Below are 22,687 nucleotides of genomic sequence, written 5' to 3' on the forward strand. Positions count from 1 at the left end.
GTTATCTGAGTAGCAGACTATTAAGCAAACCCTGTTTTTTATTCACAAACTATAAACATTATCACTAACAATTAATTGCATTCAATTAATTTGTCAAATATCACTAAAAAGCTGCTAAATATTACAAAAAATTGTGACTCATTTGAATTTATCAAGAAATATTCATTGGTCCATACTGTAAAGCACCAGGTCAGACCTGTTAATCCGAGAGAGGAGAGAGGGGGTGGGGGTTGGGCAAGCTTACATTTCAGGGGGGGGGGGGCAAACATTTTGTACTGCAGAAGTGAAAGAGCACTGACTTACCATCGTGACAGACTTGCTTGCCAAATCGGGTATCTCATTGCTTCAATAACAAATACATCACATTCCTTTAAACTGAAAATTTCACTTAATTTTCTTTTTAGATTCTAATAACCTATAAGGCAAGATTATTTTAATGAAAAGAAATTACTTATTATAGGCAGTACCAATTTCATTTTAATAAATAATAATAAATAGAATGACGAATCCCACAACTTAGATTTCTGAAAAATTAATTAATTAATTTCTTTAAATTATTCACAATTTACAATTTTCATTTTTAAAACCTAAAATGGAGCTGTCACTTCATATGCATCATGCCCTATGACTTCATCATGACATAACTTTGTTCACATTTGCAGCAGACTACATAAATATTTACACTTGTAGAACTCATGCCATGTGCAGCACTCAGTATTGTACTTATATCTTATGTACAAGACGGAAGTAGAATTACAAACAGCAATAATACGACCCTCATAAAACATGTAAAGCCAAAACAACTGAACTCAATGCTCCGAGCACCACTGCTGCCGATGCTCTTGTGTCAGCGACGCCATTCTCGTTGCATCTGTCTGTATCACAGCACTCCACACAGCCCCACGCTGGTCGAGACTTGTCACAAAAGTAGCGTTTCCCAAGTTGTGTTGTTGCTGCAGTGCAACCATCCTCAGTTGTGCATTCCTTGTCAATCCTCAACTTGCCTCTTTCAGCTGAAACAAAAAATAATCCACTTATTTTTTCAAAATGCATCTCGAAATGATGAACTTCAATCAACTATTTAGGCGAGTCTACAATTAAGCTTGAAGGTTTGTCGTGAAATAGCGTACAAACTCCATCCGAGAAAATTGCTACTCTGCAAGACTGACTGGCTCCTGCGAGACTACTGCTCTCGACCCAAGAGTCAGAACCAGCTGTTTATCATCTGTGAGCAGTGTGACTGGTGAATTTTGTTTTCACCAGTCAACTACAACTACCATCAACACTAGACCCAGTAACTTGGGCGCTGTACTCCTTTTTGAAATTTTGACATAGATCTGCAGATGTCAAAATTTTGAAAAAAAAGGAGTACAGTGCCCGGGTCACTGGATCTTAATCGCCACAGCATTTTCCACCTACTTGAATAAATGACCTGAGTGAGACATCTATCTTGTCTTGATGTACACGTCTTAAGTACCGGAGCTTCTTTGATGTTGCAGTTTTCATTTGTATCCTCCGCTTCACACGTAAAGCATTGAAGACTTGACACTGCAAGAAATAAATCCACAATAATGCTCAAACTTTATATAAGTGCAAGAAGTGTAATGATTGGAGTTAACAACTTATTTGTTGAACATATTGATGAACAAATGTTTTAATTTGATTTGATAATTTGACAGTATTTGATGACACTGACAGAATTGGCAACTTGATCATTGTCTTCTCCAGTTTATTACAAAACAATTAATATTATCTGCAAAAAAAACAAACTAAATCTAGTTTTAAGTTACCTGTTCGAAAGCAGACTGCCATCAAAATAATCATCAATGTCATAAGCATGCAACAGATTCCTTCTGTATTCCTCCTAATTAACACCATCTTTATTTTCATTTCTTTTTTCTAGAATCCATTTCATGATATTTTGTCTCGATTATGTGATAGTCAGTTCGTTTTCCCTACCGAAAAAATATGTCAATCTTTTACAATCGCCCTCACTTATCTTGCTAAATATTTATCTTGTTGTTGTCAATAACAAAAGCGTAATATGTGCAGTTACCGTGTGAATTTTCAATATTTTTTCACAAAGTTAGGCGGCCTTTTGGAAATGATGGCAAATGCCGCACTCACCAAGGAAGAACTATTGAGGGCGTCCTTTCTACACACCGTTAATTTTTTTTTCGTCAGACATGTCATGCAGCAGACGGCATAGTATAAAAGGAGAGTGGTACAAAACCAGAACTAAAAGTTCACGTTAAAACCTTTTTCTTCTCACAAAATGAAGCCAGACCAACATAAAAAGAAGCGCAGTGCGCAATACAAGAAGAAACATGGAATTACTCAAAAGAAAGAGGACGGCAAAAGCACAAATCAGGAGAAGACAAAGTTGTCCAGTTCTTCACTTTCTTCAAATTCTACAAGTTCAGCACTTGAAGTTGACGTCAAATCTCCCCCAACACCAAGACTTCCAAGCTCTCAATCTCAGCATTCTCACAACAAGGACTCTACAGATGAGTCTGAGGTAAGAAGTGGATATAATGAATTGTTTACTTACTTTTAAATAAGGTAAACAAAAAAATAGTATAGTAACACTAACATTGTTAATGTTAGTGTACTATACTAAATTGGGGATGTTAGTAACAATTTTCTTCGTACAGTAAATTCTAAAAATCTAAATCTAAATAAAACAAACAATTAAACAAATTGAAACTGCAAATACCGTCTGGGTAATGTCAAATGGCAGTGTTATTTCTTTGCTTCCAACAGCCAGCACAGTCGTAGACCCAGTAACTGGGGCGCTGTATTTCTTTTTTTTCGAAATTGGTCATACTACTAGTAAAATAGTATGACCGATAATGTCAAAATTTCAAAAAAAGGTATACATACAGCGCCCCAGTTACTTGGTTTTTGTTTATACTCTCAATCAGACAATAACCAATGTATAGGAATCAGACAACTCGACTGTTCTTGTGGCAGCTCGGCAGTCAGGACAACTCATGCGTGCGTGCATGGGACAACTCGAAGGCTTGACAACCTCAGTTATACCATGGAGGTCGTTATACTGCAGGCCTGACTCTTCAAGAATTACAGAGGCAACTGGAGGCCTCAATGCCCCTGTTCATTGTCTTGGTGCCTCTTGTTTTGTCATAGATGTGCTCTTTTTGCAAGGGAGAAAATGCCCTGGTGCCCTTGCCCTTTCAAGAACGAAGGGATAAATTTCCGTATGGCGCCACCACTTTTTCACTATTTTTTACAAAAAGGGATATCTCATTGAGGTAAATTAGATACTATATTTTTTCATATCGAATGAAAAAGTGGTGGCGCTAGTCGGAAACTTTTCCGAACGAAGCATCAGGCTGACTTGCAGTAACTTTTTTCTTTGGTTTTTCACTAACACTTTTAAGTGTTAGTGAAAAACCAAATAATAATAGCACAAAATGATAAAGACAACAAGGCTATAACATTAATTCATAAATTATGTTGTCCATGCAGAGAGTGAGGCAATTTTCAAGACGGAAGATTGAGAGCAACTGGGACCGGTATGAGCCCTTGAATGAAGCTCAAGATGATGATAGAAGCAGTAATGGTGTAAGGGGAGCAGACTACAAGAGTTTAATCACTCAAACAGGTAGGTGCAACCTCCTTGGTCTTGGAAGTTGACAAAATAGTACCTAAGCTACGCCTCAGGAACCATTTGTCAACTTCCTAGACCGCAGGGACCTAAATATTGACTGTCCAACCTCATACTTTGTTATTTGTATACATTTACACTTTTCACTTAAACTTTTATTGCTCTCTAAATTCAGTCAAGTTCATTGTGTAAATCATGTCTGTGTATTTATTTTGGTAGTTTGGGCAGTCATTGATGCAACTAACAACATTTGCAGTTGTGTACAGTAACATGATTATTTATGTCCATTTGTCATGCAACTGTAGGAGATGCAACAAGTCAGTTTCGTTTCAAGGATGAGCAAATATGGGAGGAGGAGGATTTGGGAGACGGTAAAGACCAGGTAAGTTGTGGGGCTGATGAATCTTACTTACATAGATTTAGAATCAGCAGTTGCAGTGTGTTTTAAAACTGCATGGTGACTGCAAGCTCTCAGTGGCAGGTGACCGGCCTTAAACTTGAAGGGCACAGCAATTTTCCTCTTGTAAGGGGCACTACTGGGAAAATTTAAGTTTGAATTGGAACCTTGCCAGAGGGCACCATAGCAAAAGCACAGGTCACCATGGCAATTGCTGTGGGTGCCAGAGGCAGGGTTATTTCGAGGGCCTGCTTTGACTTTTAACTTGGAAGCACTTGGGAATCAACCTGGCCCCTCATCACTCATCCGAAATGGTGTAATGCATCTGCTGTAGAAGCTTGGGTTCAAATCCTATCCAACATGCATGGAATCGTTATTTCCTTGTAGTGAAATTTGATGTTGTGTTTTTGGGGGATGAATATTAAACATGATTTTGGTTTGCAAAATGCCTTTAATAACTGGATCAATTATGTGTTAATTTGTTTAAATGTAGGAATCCGATGGTTTTCCTGCCATTGACTGCCATGCCCTGGCCAACCAGCTGAGAGCAATCCCTCTACATATAAGACTTAACATCCAAGAAAATTTCTTTGAGGTAATGACAACGCATCAGATGTAATGATATATGTTAGTTTTGCATCAGTTTCATTTGTTTTACCCTTACATCGATGTATACTGAGCAATGTATACACTGTGCACACAGTACTTTCCTGATTTATTTTACAGAACTCGGATATGTCGATTTAAGGGTAAAAACAAAGTATATTCTTTATCCCGGATACAAAACCTGTACCCGCTGCAAACACAACTGCCTCTAGCCGCCGGGCTAGCTCGGTGATCTAGTGGTGGTCTGCTCTAGAAATAAAAAGGTTGTGGATTTGAATCTCAGCCGAGTGATTTGCTTGTTTAGTTTTGTACAGAACTTTGTTGAAGTACTGTGTATACAGGGCTACAATGTACACATTAGTGTCTAAAGGTAAAAACAAAATTATATTATTAAATAAAATTTATGGGTAAAAAAAAAAAAAAAAAAGAAATGAATCAGAGGAGTATACTATGATTCACTGCAAGTAGATCTCACATTGTCTTTGTTTTCATCACAAATACTCATGCTTGCCTGTATAAACTGCAACTCAAATCTGTTTCTGTTGACTCTATTCACCAACAGTCGTCCATGCTGCAGAGTTTCAATGAAATTGCCTTAAGACATGAGAAAGAGTTGAACTCCATCGTGCCTGCCACAAGTGTCTTACCATCAACCTGCAGTAAAGCATCCCCGCTATTGTTAACTGGGAGTGAGCTCACTGATTCCAACACAGATAAGGACACCATGGCTGCTAAGCAGTCTTTGCAAGATAAAGAACTTCATAAGATGACACCAGACTATCATGTCAAAAGCAAGGAGAGTGATGCAGTACAACCTGGTGACTTATCCAGCGAGAGTAATTCTGTTGAGCTCGTGCAGCCTCTTGACAACAAAAGAACTCAAAACAGCTCCCGTGATGGAGGACAAGAATCCACAGCCATCCGAAACACAGTACTTGAACTTGAATCAAATGATTCTGCAAGAACAGTTTGCCCTAAGTCGGCTTCACCAACAGTCGCTTCTACCGGAACAGATAGTCAAGCTGAAGTAAAGTCATCTCATACAATGGCATCAAATCCTCTGAAGGACAAAAATCAATGTAAAGACATTAAGAAGGATTATTTACAACCAAACTCCAAGACTAGTGAGATTGAAGATGAAGATGAGTTGGACTTTTTGTTGTCCTTGGAGAACCCTGTACAGACCAGGATTAAACTAGGCACCAATGAGACTGCAGAGGGACAGGAGGAGGAGGGCTCTGCAAGTACATTCCAAGATTCTACTGAGGAGTCCTCGGCAATGACAATTCCAGTTGAAGGTACGTGGGTCAGGTTGTGTCAGAGCCCTCCTTTTGATTGGGCAATTTGGGCAAAGAAGAGCTGGGTATATAAGCCAGGTATTTTCACTCGTTATGATGAGGACTTGTGTCAATGTGGTCTGATGAAGTCTTACCATTTATTTATCCCAGCCTGTATAGACCTTATGCACATGACATCATTTGAGTAGGGCGCCCTCACCTGGAGGTTAAAAAGATGTTAATTGGCCTGTCAATCCTGTGCACTGCACGTACAAATCTGTGCATTTTATTTTCGGTTTACCTCTTAGATTGTGGATGGATGACATCAATGCGTAAGGTCTATTGTTTTCTCAGGACAAAGTTCTCTCTGATGATCGTGGTTCCTTCATATTTGTATTAATTTTTATTATTATGTGAAATAATTATTCTCAATTGTTTTTTCAGCTTCCACTCAGAATGACTCAAAAGCGGACGACCTTGAAGACTGGCTCGATAGTATACTTGAAGACTAGACCCCAGATGGCATACACGTATGTAGCAGTAGAACATTAAACCTTTATTATGTTTGAATCATCTTGTTTTTTCATGCACACTGAGGCTGGGGTCTGGTCAGTTTTAGGCAAACAAATGTATGTACATACAATGTTTGCAATAATTATATTGTTATTAGTGATTTGGCTGACAGTAGTACTTTGGGGTAAATCTACCTACTGGACCACATGGTCCAGTCGTGTTAGTTTTGGTGGTCCAGTGATGTTAGTTTTGGACCAGTAGATTCAAGTATGAACAAGCCACCAGTGGCCCAGTGCAGTGGCTTTACCAGAGTGTTGGTTTGGTGGAGGGGAATGATGCTCACATCAATGAAACTATGACTTTGGATTAGCACTATGCAAAAATCGTACGGCAAAAATAAGAAATCAATCTGTGAACACAATCAAAATGAAAGAAACGCATGCACAATCAGTTTGCCGTATTTTCCGGTTGGTGAGTGTTGCAGTTAGGCATGCTCATTAAAGTAACAAAAATAAACAAATAAAAATAATAAATAAATAAGAAAACAATTGGTAAATATCAATAAAAATACAAAAATAAATGTCAAGTTTACCCATTTACTTTATTTTTGTAAGCTGAGAGTTTAAGGGGCTTTGTGTCGATCAGTGTTGTGTTTTTAAACCGGCTAAATAAATTTGTACAAAGCTTTTATACTTAAAAACTCCTCCAAAAAGTTCAGGAAAAAGTATAAATGTAGCTTATATTAAGGTCTCTGGTCACGTGAAGGTTCTGAGCTACAAGACCCCTCATGTCAGAGCCCTTGGTGAGCACCCTTCTCCCCCCATTAGTCTTCGCATGGACAAGCCAGCGTCCAATTTTTAATATTGCAATGAATGTCACCTTCAAATATGGATGAACTCAACCATGCAGTGTTTCAATAAAACTACAATTTATACTAGAGTCTGAAAAATAATGACAGGTGCCAGGTGTATTGTGGCTAAAGTATTACAAACCAGTGAGTGGTTAAGTCTCTCTTGATTTGCCTTAGGAAGGTTTGATAGCTGAAGGTTCATGTCTATAACCTTCCATCAGTAATAATGTTAATAATGATTAAGACTTTGAAAATACAGCTCAAGGTAGCAGTGTTCAGGCAGTAGTAATCGCATCATAAATCCCTAATGGATGACCATACTAAGTTAACCTCACGTTAGAGGTCACTCAGAACAGTCAATGTTAAACAAAATTTTCGAAATCGCTTTGACACTCCCACCCACCCACCCTAAATTTATAGTTTTAAATGCTGACCGATTTTTTTTGTTATATCCTAATATACAGCGAAGAGCAAAATAATGACTGAAACGAAGCAGTCATTCTAAAAGCTCCAACTTCAAATGTAGTACTGCAAACAGAAGAGGCTTCTTTTGTCAAAAGAAGCTTCAGATTACGTTGTGCTAATAATAATAATAAATAATAATAAGACATTTGTAAAGCGCCTAATGCAAAAGCCCCTAATAGCATAAAAGAAACAATAAAATAAACAATTAGAGAAAGAAACAAGATACAAATAAGCAAATTACAAAAAGGCAGCTTTAAACAAATGAGTTTTCAACATTGTAAAGAATTAGCTTGGCGAATATGCACAGGAAGACTATTCCAAAGAAACGGTGCGGCGTAAGAAAAATATCTGCGGCCAAAACGAATGGAAGAAGCTCTAGTAGAAGAAAGCAATGACTGTTGAGACGATCGTAAACTCCGAGTAGGGGAAAAATGGTGAACAAGTTCAGATAAAATAGGTCTTTATTTGTTGTTTTACTTATTTATTTATGTATTTTTTTTTTAACGAGAAGTTTGATGTCCTAGCAAAACACCACAAATAACACTATTTTTAAAGTGACTCTGATTCAGACACGCCAAAAAACAAGCCAACATCCATAGGAAACGTACTGGGAAAAAACACAGTTTAGTAAACGACGATCACAAAACGCAACGTGCATTGCTCATTTAGAAGTTTTTTTTGTGAAGAATGCTAAAGTTGATTTTTCCCTGTAGTGTGTTCAAGGTGAATTCGGTGTGCTTTTTAAGGACACTGAACTCACTGATTTGTTTTTTATATGCCCCAAGGGGGATCGAATTGTCTGGGTTTAGAAGCATTCGATCTTTCAAGAGGTAAAGTTTTCAAGAAAAGCACGTATTTAAGCGTGAGACCAGACTTTCTGTTTGTTCTCACCGCGATGTAGATAATAATCCAATCGAATAATAGCTTTTTACCCTGGCACTGCATCTCTTTGGAGCCCCCTGTCTGGTGCATGTTTCCCTCCATCTTTACAATGTAAACTGTTGTAAGAGGAATTTAATATCATACCTTCTTCTCACCTGAGCTATTTTCACCTGAGATGTTTATTTCATTGTAACCCCTTACTGTCCTGCAAACGATGAGAGCATTCTGATCGAAACATTGAGAAGTTCACCATCGGTTCTTTTCAGAACAAACACTGCTCAAAAAGTAATACTCATAGTGGTGTTACCACAGGGAAGCTTTCTACCATCATTATCTTCAAACTGTGTAAGTTTAATGTAAATCGGTGGACATTGTATTCTTGGCCCTACAAAAAGTACCCAGACCCTTTCAGACCGGTACAGAAGTACGCGCTAAAAGGACAGAGACGAATACTCGAAACAGCCCTGGAATTTGTTCTTTGGAAGGAAAATCTTTAAATCAATGGGAAACTTGTAGGGGGTGGGGTGGAGGGGGGGGGGGGGTGGCAAGACCAGGGGCAACACAGGCAATGGCCTCGATGGTCTGCTGTTATTCTAGGCCTGCTTGAAGGCGTTTGGTTCTGATGTGATGAATACATTTTTCACATTTCACCCAAGATTTCGGCGTGAAAATGATGGAACAGGTGATGCCAGTTACCTTCCACTTGATTACTTAAAAATTATTACTACTTGAAAATTGAAACTGTAAAATTGCAAGTTGAAAACTGCCCACAGTGACAGGTGACTTTGGTCTTGTGGTATTCCATCTTCTGGCCAACCTCCCACTGTGCAGCGAGATTGGAAATTATGGTTGGCCACCTTAATACAGATGCAAGGAGTTTGGTTCATTTTGATGACAGTTCTTACGGTAGAGCTTGGGTGAAATCAATCCAGAGGCTGTAATAACGAATATTAGAACAGCGGGAGAGTGAAATGTTTTGGCGATGAACACGTGTCGTTAATTTATCAAAATAGGCCTAGCCTACGTATGTATAATTTGTTTGTTTAAATGGCAAAACCATTCGGGCCTTTCATGGCCAAACAGCCTCAGTCGAAAAATTACATTTTGAGAAAAGCAAGTCCAGATATATATAAGCTGTTTTTCAATACAAATTAAATGTGTGATAGTGTAAAAAGAGTCTGAGATAGGAAAACTGTTATATTCACAGCCGTTGAAACGGAAACTGACCCCTTAATTTACCCAGAAATGATCTTATTATGTTAATTGAAGGGCCGCATTGCGCCTGCTGTATTTATTTTCATACTACTCCGAAATCAGACACATAGCACTGTTAATGAAATTAAGACAAATAAAAATATTGTTCTCAATATTAGTATTTCGTTTAAAATAATGAACTTATTTTCAAAATGTTGGTCTTCAGTCACGAATGAAGTGAACAACTTTATATGTTGAGAAAATTGCTTACCAACCAAAAGGACCGATGGTATAAATGCAAACAAAGTTAATGGCCTGACTTTTTAGATTCGTTGGTTTCCAGAATGGTTTTCCAGATGTTTCCCATCATCTGAGTGTATTTTGAAAACAATTACACGAACAATATGTCCATGCAGTGTGACTAATAAACAACGATCAAATATAATAAAAAGTCTATGACTGTTTCATTATTTTTTAAATCAATCCCTATTTTATGTACTTGCTGTTATTTATCACTCCGTTGAGAAACAAACCTCTTGGGTTGAGAGCCAACCCTCATGGGGAACCAACGACGGGATGTCGTGCTGCATTGCTTCCGGTATAGCGAGACGTGTCACCATACATGGGGAGATTGTGGTGTACTCTGATGTCCCCTTTCCACACGGCGAGAATATAGCCAGGGTCCCTTGCTAAAATGTTGTCGAGGTAGAGTGTTTTTCTGTCCAACCGAATCAATCGAAGTGAAGATTGCCTTGCATGTTAAAAATATATAGCAAATACTAGACGAATGTTTGAAAAGTGTTTGATATAGATTGCCTATAACCCTCCCCAGCAAATGTCTTGATTAAAAAGGGCTTTAAACGAAAAAGATTATCCTTAAGTTTATTTTGATCGTAAGCAGTGTACTCAAACACTGAGGTCTGTCAACAATCGCAGTAAAGATCGTCCTGCATAAAAAAATACTTATGACGAATGTTTGAATACCGACCATGCCATCTCCAGAAAACTGTCTCGGTCAAACAAGTGGGAAACTAGAAAGAACGATGGTCTATCAAATCTTTGACCGTGATGTAAAGAGAAAATTGCAAATTAAACCCAAAGATGCATACCTTAAGAATGATCATATGGACCACCCCTTCCCTTAGAAGTTGTCTCTGAATTCGTCTCTGATTTTGGGTGTGGCCTATATATTAGATAAGGGCGGGACACTTTGGTTTTACACTGAATTTTCAAAATGATTCTTTTGGTATCTACATGTGACAACATTATGAGGAGAGTATACACTCAACCCACGATTGATGTTTGAGTCAATGGATGCACATCCTTTCTGTCGTTAATGAAATGAAACAGACGTTGAAAGTTAGTATCCAAGCGCTCATATTTCCTGGTGTGTAATTGCTGGCTCTTTCAATACCAAATGATATAATGACTGTCGTGAAACTGTTGTTGTAAATTATGAAAGGCTCCCATAGGGAAACTCGGTTAGAAAACGCTGCTTACTAAAGACAATGCCAATGACATGTATTTGGCATCGATGCTGTCCAGATGGCATGGCCAACCATTAAGAGCAAGGGCAGGACTTGCTCTATATATGGGCCTAGTCAGCTCGTCTGTATTTCGTTCTGGGCTACCAAGCATACATAATTGCTAGCCTGAAAGAGGAGGGGTTACTGTGCCCTTCCTTGGCGTAGGGGATCGGTAGGAGTCAGAGTACAGTACAGTGAGTTATTACACCCAAAGAGAACACATTTTCATTGAGAGATAGAAGTGTTTCAATGATGAGCCTAATATCTCATCATTCATCACAGACGCATTATCTACCGACCTTAATTTGTTATAGGCGAACACTCCCCCACAATTATTTGTTTTTCACTCGGAGTGCTTATGCGGGTAATCTACATCAAAATTTTGCTATTATTTGTGGCTGAAGCACTCCGAATAGAAATGAGGTGCTTTGAATGTTGTTTTTTTATACTTGATGTTAATGTTTGGATGCAATCTGAAGCATTTACATTTTCGATATTTGACTTCATGATTTTATCTTTGGCGTATCGACTGTGATCGTCCGGGCAGGTTCTGGGTGAACCATACTGCCAGGGGTGGGTGGGCTCTTCATAACATACAGTGTTACTATACCAAGGCTACAGGAAAGTTCACATGTAACCGAGTGAAAAGATCAAACAGTTTGGGACTGTTCAAAGAAAGTAAACTCTATATATAGAACGAATCTGGGAATGGGGTTAACTTTTTAAATTGATCTCTTTCAAGAAGAGAGTGGTGGCCTACTGTGTGATAAAGTAGCACACGAGCAGCTCCGCAGTGGTAGTGGCGTACAACACCATATATACGATTTTGCTTCCTGAACCCCCGGGTCCCGATCTCAGTGTAATGCAGCTGGATCCCATCCACATTACCAATTTACCATTTCAAAAGTGGAATGTTAAGGTTATTCAATTAAAATACCTCCATGCGTTTGTGCTGCCATACTTGGATTTGATGCTGAACAGATAATTTGTGAGGTTAAGAGATTAGAGTAAGGAATCTGTGAAGTTTCAGTTTATTTGATTATGTTGTTAGCGGAGCTAGGACGTTATTAGTAATACACTCACAATTTGTTCCTAAACACCTACTCTCGGTAGGGATGTTCTCGAGGCCTGAATGCTGCACCGTAACAAAATAAAGAGTATTAAATTGACAGCCACCGGGCGAAGCCCTCCGCTGCGGGTTGTCATACACACTACCGAGAAAGCCCGCCGTACAGTCCCACGCTGCACCCCGAGGTTGACAGGCGCTGTGACCCCAGCGGGTCACCCGGCTCTGATACTGTAAATAGCTTCCCCATCGATATCCACTCGAAGGCAAATAAACACCACGTGCTATCACACATTCACATTCATGACATAAAACTGAGAGGACTGGGTCATTGGGATCGTACATAAACCAGATTGTGAACTGTGTTATGATTACGACGAGCGTGAAGTTCATTTCATGTTAAACCAATATCGGCAGTTGATATCGAACTCCTCGCTCGCCGTTGACATACCATACCGTGAGATTAACGAAAAAGTCTGCCAAAGCAATCGCCTGTACGCGGTCTGGGATTTACTAGTTGGTGATGCCAGGATGCGAGTGCAAGAGTGCCTGACGTATACCGATTTGCTCCGGGTCATGGATAATAAATAGATATATATTCACTCAGCAGCTTTAGTTCGGAATTATTTATCGAGTCAGCTGTAAAAACAAGCAAATGCGTAACCGACAATGGACAACACCATCTTTTGGCTGTTAGCTTAAAGTGCATCATTGCACCACTCCAATGGGATGATATTTTGATTGAGCATTTGGATTAGAGGAGCCTTTCTTCGCTAAGTGTTTTGAATCTTCAGTTTGTCGCCGAGAGAAGCCTCCGGAAATGATCTCCTAGTCTGGTTGGAAAATCGATGTCTAAACTCCGTGAATCACTTTGGATTGTATTCGCAAAGGAACGCGGAGAGCAGAATTGGTTGTGTTTTATATTTTCCCTGGGGCAGCAGCCAAGAGGGAGCAGGCAGTAGGCAGCAGGCACATTCACTGCCCCTAGCCTGTAAGAGGCGGCACTCTGGGCAGGTAACGGCTTAACAGTCCGGCCGACTTGGGATGTTTCGGAGGTGAAAACTATATATGAGACGGCCATTGTGGAAAGTGCCTTTTATTTTCTGTACGTCTTGATTGTGATCTGAATAAAAAACAACAACTTCAAGAATGGAAATGTTCGGTATACCACTTACCAAGAATTAGTGAAAAGGTGGCATCTCGGAGTTGATCAAGATGGCACTGAGTCGACGGGACAGACGACCGTTGCATGTCGTGATTGCCACCCTCCTGTTGCTGTCACTTGCCCCATTACTGCTAATGATCATTACCAGGGACCCATCCCTGGCCCCCTTCTCTGATCCCGGAGCGATCCAGGGTGGGCGACTCTTGAAAATGATGCACCCTCGTGACAGACAGTTACCATGGAAACAGAGTCATGTTGACACCGCACTCATTCAGGTATATTATTTTATTGACAAGTAGGACAACTAATGTGAACAGAATTTCATTTTCTCATATTAATAAGTTCCACAGCTCCTTGTTCATTAAACTCTCTATGTTTCAAGCATTCTCATGAAGACAATCAGAGCATACTGGTCGAAACGTTGAGTCGTTAACCACTAGTTATTTTCAGAACCAACACCACTCAAAAGAGATATTCACACGATTTACCGCAAACCCCTCCTTACACAGTGAACCAAAACTGATTTAACCACCCAAATGAATTCTCTTTCCCCATCATTATAACAAAATTGTCATTGAATAAGTACTATTATTCAAACTCTTATCGTGGAATTCTCTCATAGGCCTATGTATATACTGGTGTTAATATACTCCAGTTAAAATAGCACTGATAACGGTCCTGTAACAATATGATTCACTCACATGAAAACACAAACAAGACTGGAGAAAAGGCCATTTTATGTAAAACATGAAAAAGTGTGTTTCGATTGATGTGTTGGTATATTGTTGTAACGCCAAGCGGAAACGAACCTCGGGATGTCAGGTTTTAAGTCTCTGGAAAATAATAGTAAATGTGTGAAAGGTCAGTCCAGTCCACCCCGGAAGGTCTGTCACAATGCAAACTGATCAAAGCTTTTCCATTTTTTATTGGAAAGTTGTGTAAAAGCACCATTCATTTTGACAGAAGAAACACTCTAAATAATTTTTGGTCAGAATTAACACGGATCCCGGCAGTTGTCCCAGACCTGACCCCTCCCCCCCAATCCGGAAACTGGTTTAAAAACAATGGGACTTTACCTCAGTAAGTTTGACTCATTTCTGCTGGCACATTTTGGGTCACACTGACCAAGAAATGGGTCAGGCTTCCAGGAATCCGGGTCAATTCTGAACAGGGAGTCTTTGAGTGTATACGAAATATCCATTATTATTACCCCGAAAAGCCCCCCCCCCCGAAAATTATTATTATTAATTTTTTTTTTTTTTTTTTTTTTGGGGGGGGGGGGAGTTGAGACAGTGACAGGTTGTATACAATATCTCGAACATTACCTTGACAGGAAGTTAACATTAATGATTGCCATACGGCACTATACAATATTTTTTATTATCCGGTGCTTGGCACTGACTTGGTTTTAGCATAATATGGCTCACACTTGAGATATCTGTGACCAACACAAGGCACTCATGGGCTTGACATGGGAAACTAACATTGAAAAACTTACCAGTTTCAGTTTAAAGGTCATTGGTTGAACATCGTCTTAGATTATATATCCCAGAAGACATAGGGGTGCACGTTTTGGGGTTTGGGGTTACAAAGTTAAGGTTACCCACTTATTGATGGCAGGCCTTGCTTATTTATTTTCATAACCGACATTAACAATAAGCTGAGACTCAATAAACCCTTTCCTTGTTATTAAATTAGCTGGCATTTTCGGAAACGGTTAACTGCTGTAACATCCGAGTGACGTCGATATGATGTATAATACTTTGGGTTGTATGCCAGTAAACTAAGTGGTGAATTGTAGGCTGTATAAGAAATTACTTAAAGGCAGTGGACAATGTTGGTAATTACTCAAAATAATTATTAGCATAAAAACTTACTAGGTAACGAATAATTGGTGGAGGTTGGTAGTATACAACATTGTGAGAAACGGCTTCCTCTGAAGTAAAGTAGTTTTCGAGAAAGAAGTAATTTTCCACGAATTTGATTTCGAGACTTCAGGTTTAGAATTTTAGGTCTCGAAATCAACCATCTGAAAGCACACACATTCATGTGACAATGGTGTTTTTTTCTTTCATTACTATCTCGCAACTTCGACGACCAATTGAGCACAAATTTTCACAGGTTTGGTATTTGATGCATATGTTGAGATACACCAAGTGAGAAGACTGGTCTTTGACAACTACCAATAGTGTCCACTGACCATTTCTTGCACAGCTTGGTTTGATGACATATCTTGAAAATGAAGAGGATCTCGTACCAACCCTCGTTTGACTTGATTCAACCTTTGGTTCTTCTTTGGGTCTTTTAGTACAGACAATGAAAACTATTTTCTCTCTATACTTTCGAACTGCAACTTATTAAAAGAAACCTTATTGAGTTCAGCTCAATAAAGTTTCGAGGGGGTTTCTGTGACAAGGAAAGACGTATGTGCAGAGATCACGTAACATGAGTGGCGTTGCATACATTCCATGACCTTTCTGGCAGGCGAGATACTGCACTGGTCATTTGGGGAATTTGAGACTTTGTGTCACAATTTCAACATAACTTCAAGAGTTATAAAAACAACAGCTGAGCAGCTGCCCCTTTCTTCATATGAAAAATTTATAAAATATCAGACTAACGCAATCTCTGACTTTTTTTAAAACTATATGTGTGATGTCAAAGGTTACATTGTCTTATAGGTTTACATCATAACAAACAATGTTGTTTGTTGAAACTGTAAGGACTGTCATGCGTTATGATCTATGAGGGTTTAGCCTCGGCTATCACCGATAGCTGTTTCACCAGATTGCACTTCCACGGTGATGGAGATTATGTTTATAACATTGACAGAGAAATGGAAATCACATGTGAACATCATAAACAAACATGCAGGCGTACTGACAAGACTGCATGTAGGTCTGTACACTACTTGTCTAGCTTGATAATAACTGTGACGGCCTAGTCTATACACACTAAGAATGGACCTACTTAATATTTCACTGGATATTAGTGTATTAATAAAAACTGATATCGATATTTTTGGATCACATATCTGTCCGTTAGTTATACACAAATTGAGTTTACATTTTAGCATGTAATTTGGGAGAATGATTTTTATTTTTGTATTATTATTATTATTATTATTATTTATTTGGCAATTTCACATATAAATACAAAATTACAAATAATTTATACAAATACCCTGCTGTAGAATGTTAGCATCCCACACCCGCGAGAGGCCTTGTCCAACACTAATGAGCGTATCTTGCATAACCTACATGTACATTCGTGTAGGCCTGTTAATAATGTCGAGTTAGTGGGTGTTATGGCTGATTCGCATCCATCATCATGTGAAAAAAGTGCAGGGACAAACGATAAAATATATACACTCTAACAGAAATGAAGAATGGCCAAATTGCATTTTTTAATAGACAACCAAAACAAACCGCATAGTCAATGTCGGCATTCCACAATATGTGGCTACTTAGGCTAGTGCTACTGATGGCGCTGCATATTATCAAAAAACATGTTGCCAAAATATGCAGACCGCAAACATTTAGGTTAATAGATAACTCAGTTGGTAGAGCGCCGGTGCGTCAATCCGGAGGTCGCAGGTTCACTCGCTTATCGGAATATTGTTCTTGTTCAACTTAAAATTACTTACAAAATTTTACCCATCCAGTCAGTTGCTCTTGTGGTTTGTTACATGATTTTAAAGGGAAGGTACATGTTTGGTAATTACTCAAAACAAATATTAACTTACAAACTGATTTGGTAACGAGCATTGGAGAGCTGTTGATAGTATAAAACATTGTGGGAAACAACTCCCTCTGAAGTAACATAGTTTTTGAGAAAGAGGAAATTTCTCACTAAAATAATAAAAGACTTCTTACAGCTAGAAGTCTTTTATTCCTATCTGAAAGCACATAAATTCGTCCAACAAGGGTGTTTTTTCTTTCATCATTTTCTCGCAACTTCGATGACCGATTGAGCCCAAATTTGTACAGGCTTGTTATTTTATGCTTATGTTGGGATACACCAAGTGAGAACACTGGTCTTTGACAATTACCAAACGTGTACAGTGCCTTTAAGTTGTAATACAAAATAATATGATAAATGTCCATGGTTTCTCCACGATGCACCCCTACGGGCTCTCGAATCATTCACTGAGGGGGAGGGGACTGGGGATGATCCTGTGCGGATCTCTCTCTAGCGTGTCTCACCGTCTATTTTGACGAAGGTCTTGAACTGCAAACTATGATCCTTTCAGCTCATGCGATTTACGATTGGGATCACAACCTAAGCATTTGCTAAGAATTTGTCCGGTACAATGTTTACTATAAATCTTGCTCTTGGCGTGCCTGGCGTAGGCCCAGGATCCCGTCGGATCCCGTAGGATGTGAATTCGTAGCCCCCAACACGCGATCACATACACCCGACCTGGATTCAGAGAAGGTTCATTAAAAATAAACCTGGTTGATAATGTTTTGTTTGTATGAAGAATTGTATGCTTGTGTGTTAGTATAATTATCTGAACACTTCAAAGAGCCTAATTCAATCCATGATACATTTTAAATATCGAAACCTACGTTCTTCTTGAATGTCATCAATTTGTGACAAGATTGACTATGATATGGGATTTGTGTGTCTGTAATTATTTGTACACTGCAAAGAGCAATACAATCAAATATATATACATTTGTTATTTCGAAACCTACTCACTTCTCGAATACGTCATCATTTTGTGACAAGGATTGTGACTAACATAGGAATACAAATTAAACACAGAGGAGAGGGTATCATCTATATACCCGTCTTCCGTGGAAATGAGACTTTAATTGACGATTTTCAGTTTTCAAAATACACACCAGACCTAAACTATATACGCAGGCATCATATGATATTCTTCCAACTCTATAGTGTGATATCCGATTTGTATGTCCCTTGAAAAATCAGTCAAATTAAAGTTGTGATTCAATAGCCTTAAAAATCTATGAAGCCAATTCACCGTGTATTTGTATAGGTCTGCCCTTGTACCCAATACATTGGTCATAAATATACTTTTTTTTTTCTCTCGAAAGACCACCATGCCTGAGTGCGGTTAGTAAGAGTGTGCGTCTGCTTTATGCCAACCAAACATAAGGAAACCAAAGTCTGTATCCTTCAACGTCATGATGTAGTAATTGTATGTAGGGGAACATTAAGTGAGAAATCATGATTGCTGTGACCTGTTTACACTTTAGCAGTGGTACTAAGGGGAAGTAAGTAATTGTCCTCACATGTTCATAATACCCTTGATCTGCATAAGCATCAATTGACATACTTTTGGTAAAACTTATGTTGTGCCGGATCTAGATATAGGCCTAAATGTTTAAAGACACTGGACACTATTGGTAATTGTCAAAGACCAGTTTTCTCACTTGGTGGATCAACAACATATGCATTAAGTAACAAACCTGTGAAAATTTGAGCTCAATTGGTAGTCGAAGTTGCGAGATAATAAAGAAGAAAAAACACTCTTGTTACACAAGTCGTGTGCTTTCAAATGTTGATTTCGAAACCTCAAGTTCTAAATCGGAGGTCTCGAAATCAAATTCGTGGAATATTACTTCTTTCTCGAAAACTACGCTACTTCAGAGGGAGCCGTTTCTCACAATGTTTAATACTGTCAACCGCTCTCCGTCACTTGTAACCAAGGAATTTGTTATGCTAAACATTATTTAGAGTAATTACCAATATAGTGTCCACTGCCTTTAATATTAGACGTCTGCAGATGGCGGCTTCATATGCCTCTCTAGCTCCTGCAAGAACGATTTAATTAGGTATCATTAGTGCTTCCAGAAACCTTTCAAGTTTTCAGGTTATTAATTTGAGATGACAGATTGTTGTAAGAGTGATCGTAGTCACATCATAGATAAATAGCTGGATATAAAGTTTTAATAGTCACCCGAAGAAAGCTGTGTATATGAATTACCGTGATGTGACAATAATGAGCATCTGTTGCCAAGAACTACCACCATGTTCTTAGGTCATCTCTCCGCCTGTTTAGTCTCCCTCTTTTCCTGTGTTCGGTTTCTTGGAGTCCATTTGGTTGTTTGGCATGCCCACCTGTTGTCATCCTTGCGAGGTGACCTGCCCACCTCCACTTCTTCAATTTATTGGTCTTAAAGGCAGTGGACACTATTGGTAATTACTCAAAATAAATGTTAGCATAAAACCTTACTTGGTACCGGTTTGGTAGTATAAAACATTGTGAGAAACGGCTCCTTCTGAAGTGGAGTAGTTTTCGAGAAAGAAGTAATTTTTCACGAATTTGATTTCGAGACCTCAGATTTAGAATTTGAGGTCTCGAAATCAAGCATCAGAAAGCACACAACTTCGTGTGACAATGGTGTTTTTTTCGTTCATTATTATCTCGCAACTTCGATTAAGCTCAAATTTTCACTGGTTTGTTCTTTTATGCATATGTTGAGATACACCAAGTGAGAAGACTTGTATTTGACAATTACCAATAGTGTCCAGTGTCTTCAATATAAATACTATACACTCTTAATATCGTTCTTTTGTCCTCATGATCCGTCACCATGTCCTTCTTTGTTGCACCTATTCTTATCATAGCCCTCTCTGTCACCTTTAATTTTGTCAAGAGGTTCGGTGGCAATTCATTTCTCGGCACCATCTCATATGACTGTATACTGATAGTGCAGGCTTGATGTACTTATCCAATACCTACCTTTTCAGGGATATTGGGGAAGGTTGTTGCCAATCAATCATCAACCAATCCCAATTAGTTAATAAACTGAGTGTGCATTTTGTGCAAACTGTGCATTTTACCGGTGGATCACATTGGAAGTGCTTGGACAGCTACCGATATGAACTCAATTAATAGCGTGAGAAGACAAATTGGTTAAGTAATAAACAGGTACCCTTCAAGCTTCAAGGTTCATTTTATTTTCCTCAGTATCAATAAATATAAGACATTATCACTCAAGAGCGATCAGTTTAGAGAATACAATACAGTAAACATACATCAAAATGAAAATAAATAAGATACCTCACAGTGATCCATTTTAGGAGCAGAGCTTGTAGGCAATGGGCCCTAAAGACATATAAAAGAATAGTGAGGAGCCATATAGATTTATGCGACAGTGAAGAATGGTTCCAGCCTCCATCAAACTGATGAGACTAATAATGTACATTGGCCCCGGTTTGTGCCCTTGTCAACGGCACACCTTCCGGTTCTTCATCACGGTCTGGCTGATGTTCAGTATTGATGAATGATCAACACTGCCTTCGTTTTGCTAGTTGGTTTCCCTCTACACCACACCTGGAAAGATTTGATAAATGACCTTGACACAGCTCTTGGGAAAACAACACTGTTTGTGAACTCTTAAAGTGCCATAGGAAGTCAAAACTACCCTATAAACATATAACTTATAGCCGTACAGTGCACTTGCCTTCAAAATGCATTTAAGACAAAATAGGCTAACGACACCGTCTAGTTCAAGATGTCAGGAAGGGCATGGCTTTGGGCAACATAGTCCTATGATTAAAGTAGAGCATAACATAACATTCAAAACATAAAGCATATTTTGAAAGAGGAAGAAATGGGTGTGAGCATAATTAACGCTGAGCATGAGGAAATGGGTGGGGCCATGACAATAATATTGACTCGCAAGAACCATGCCGCTCCACTATTGCCCCCCTCTTGTTTTGAACTGTGCCAGTAAATGCATCCGCGTATTTTTGTGAAGTTTTAGAGGAAACAGTCTTCAAGTAGTCTGTCAATCACGCAGCAAACAGAGTCTTAAGATCTAGGTTATGTTTTGTCCTTAAAAGTTGAATCGAAAATGACAATGAGGCGGATAACATGTACTTAGTGCCCGGTACACACTGTTCAGGGTGATTTACCAATGGTGATGTATATGTTGGGCGCGATCGGTCAATCTGCGCGATCAACCGATCGCTCTGCGCTATCGACCGATCGCGCTGCGCTATTGAAATACCTATTGGTCGCGCAGCAATCGGTCGATCGCGCAGCAATCGGTCGATCGCGCAGCAATCGGTCGATCGCGCATCAATCGGTCGATCGCGCAACAATCGGTCGATCGCGCAACATTCGGCAACGAACATGCGCGATCAACCGATCGTGCGGGAATGGCTCGGCGCGATCGGCCGATTGTGCAGGAATGATTTTGCGCGATCGGCCGATTGTGCAGGAATGGTTATGAGTGATCGGCCGATTGTGCAGGAATGGTTTTGCGCGATCGGCCGATTGTGCAGGAATTGTTTGGCGCGATCGGCTGATGTTCAGGGGCCGAATACACAAAGATGTAACATTGGTTGTAACTGCAAATCAATCGTAGTGTGACGTCACTATATAAATCACTATGGTGATACTGAAAATTTGTCCTGCTATGAATTTTATTGCTTTGAGAAATCGCTCTAAGGAATAGTTTACCTGCACGATCGGTCGAACGCGCGAAACCATTCCTGCACGATCGGTCGATCGCGCAAACCCATTCCTGCACGATCGGTAGATCGCGCAAAACTTTCCTGCACGATCGGTTGATCGCGCAAAACTTTTCCTGCACTATCGGTCGATCGCGCAAACCCATTCCTGCACGATCGGTAGATCGCGCAAAGCCTTTCCTGCGCGATCCGCTGATAACGGGAAAAAATACTCGTAGCGCAATCGATCAATCGCGCAAAGATGTCATTGCGCGATCGACCGATTGTTGCGCGATCAACCGATTGCTGCGCGACCAATTGATCTTAATTTGATCGTTCAATAGCGCAGCGCGATCGGTTGATCGCGCAGATTGACCGATCGCGCCCAACATATACATCATGGTAAAAAACAGTCCCATCTAATATGGCGGTGGTTGAACTTGACGGTGTATTAAACAGTTACAAGATTTCTATTCCTTGACTGGTAGTGACCTGTTCAGTAAGAATAGTTAAAAGACCATGTGTAGGTCTAAGTGAAATTAGAATTTGTCTAAAAATTTCCAGGTCAAAATATTGATCCGGATCCCGTGTTGATCCGGATCCCGGGTCGCCTGATTCATATCTGGGTCAGGCTGACCCAGAAACTGGTTAGAATCTTGAACTGGTTCGAGATTTCGTAAGTCTG

At 39.4% G+C, this 22,687-nt stretch overlaps 2 protein-coding genes across 3 annotated transcripts in view; one reads left to right on the plus strand and one right to left on the minus strand.

Annotated features, from left to right (window-relative positions):
• Positions 1–6: 6 nt before the first annotated feature.
• On the minus strand, positions 7–2,095 carry LOC139947427 (UPAR/Ly6 domain-containing protein cold-like). The gene is made up of 3 exons (XM_071945335.1): positions 1,791–2,095; positions 1,420–1,548; positions 7–1,013 (listed from the first exon to the last, which is right to left on the minus strand). The coding sequence occupies exons 1-3, from the start codon at positions 1,888–1,890 to the stop codon at positions 778–780; spliced, it is 465 nt and encodes a 154-aa protein (XP_071801436.1). The 5' UTR covers positions 1,891–2,095; the 3' UTR covers positions 7–777.
• Positions 2,096–2,201: 106 nt separating this feature from the next.
• LOC139947438 (N-acetylgalactosaminyltransferase 7-like) overlaps positions 2,202–22,687 on the plus strand; it is a 34,000-nt gene continuing 13,514 nt past the window's right edge. Inside the window, exons 1-6 of one of the 2 annotated variants that reach the window (XM_071945355.1) lie at positions 2,202–2,518; positions 3,490–3,625; positions 3,934–4,010; positions 4,519–4,620; positions 5,194–5,929; positions 6,353–6,438. In XM_071945355.1, the coding sequence (XP_071801456.1) occupies positions 2,276–2,518; positions 3,490–3,625; positions 3,934–4,010; positions 4,519–4,620; positions 5,194–5,929; positions 6,353–6,420 (1,362 nt within the window). In that variant the 5' untranslated portion in view covers positions 2,202–2,275 and the 3' untranslated portion in view covers positions 6,421–6,438. Of the gene's footprint in view, positions 2,519–3,489; positions 3,626–3,933; positions 4,011–4,518; positions 4,621–5,193; positions 5,930–6,352; positions 6,439–12,720; positions 13,845–22,687 lie in introns of those variants that run through there. The other variant, XM_071945346.1, reaches the window with a different exon arrangement.

Source organism: Asterias amurensis, chromosome 1, assembly GCF_032118995.1.
Source record: "Asterias amurensis chromosome 1, ASM3211899v1".
In the NCBI taxonomy this organism is placed as follows: Eukaryota; Metazoa; Echinodermata; class Asteroidea; order Forcipulatida; family Asteriidae; genus Asterias; species Asterias amurensis.

Coding starts and splice junctions, on each gene's coding strand:
- LOC139947427 (XM_071945335.1), bottom strand. CDS start 1,890: ATGAAAATAAAGATGGTGTTAATTAGGAGGAATACAGAAGGAATCTGT. Junction 1,549..1,790: donor GGCAGTCTGCTTTCGAACAG/GTAACTTAAAAC, acceptor TATTTCTTGCAG/TGTCAAGTCTTCAATGCTTT. Junction 1,014..1,419: donor CACTCAGGTCATTTATTCAA/GTAGGTGGAAAA, acceptor TTTTTGTTTCAG/CTGAAAGAGGCAAGTTGAGG.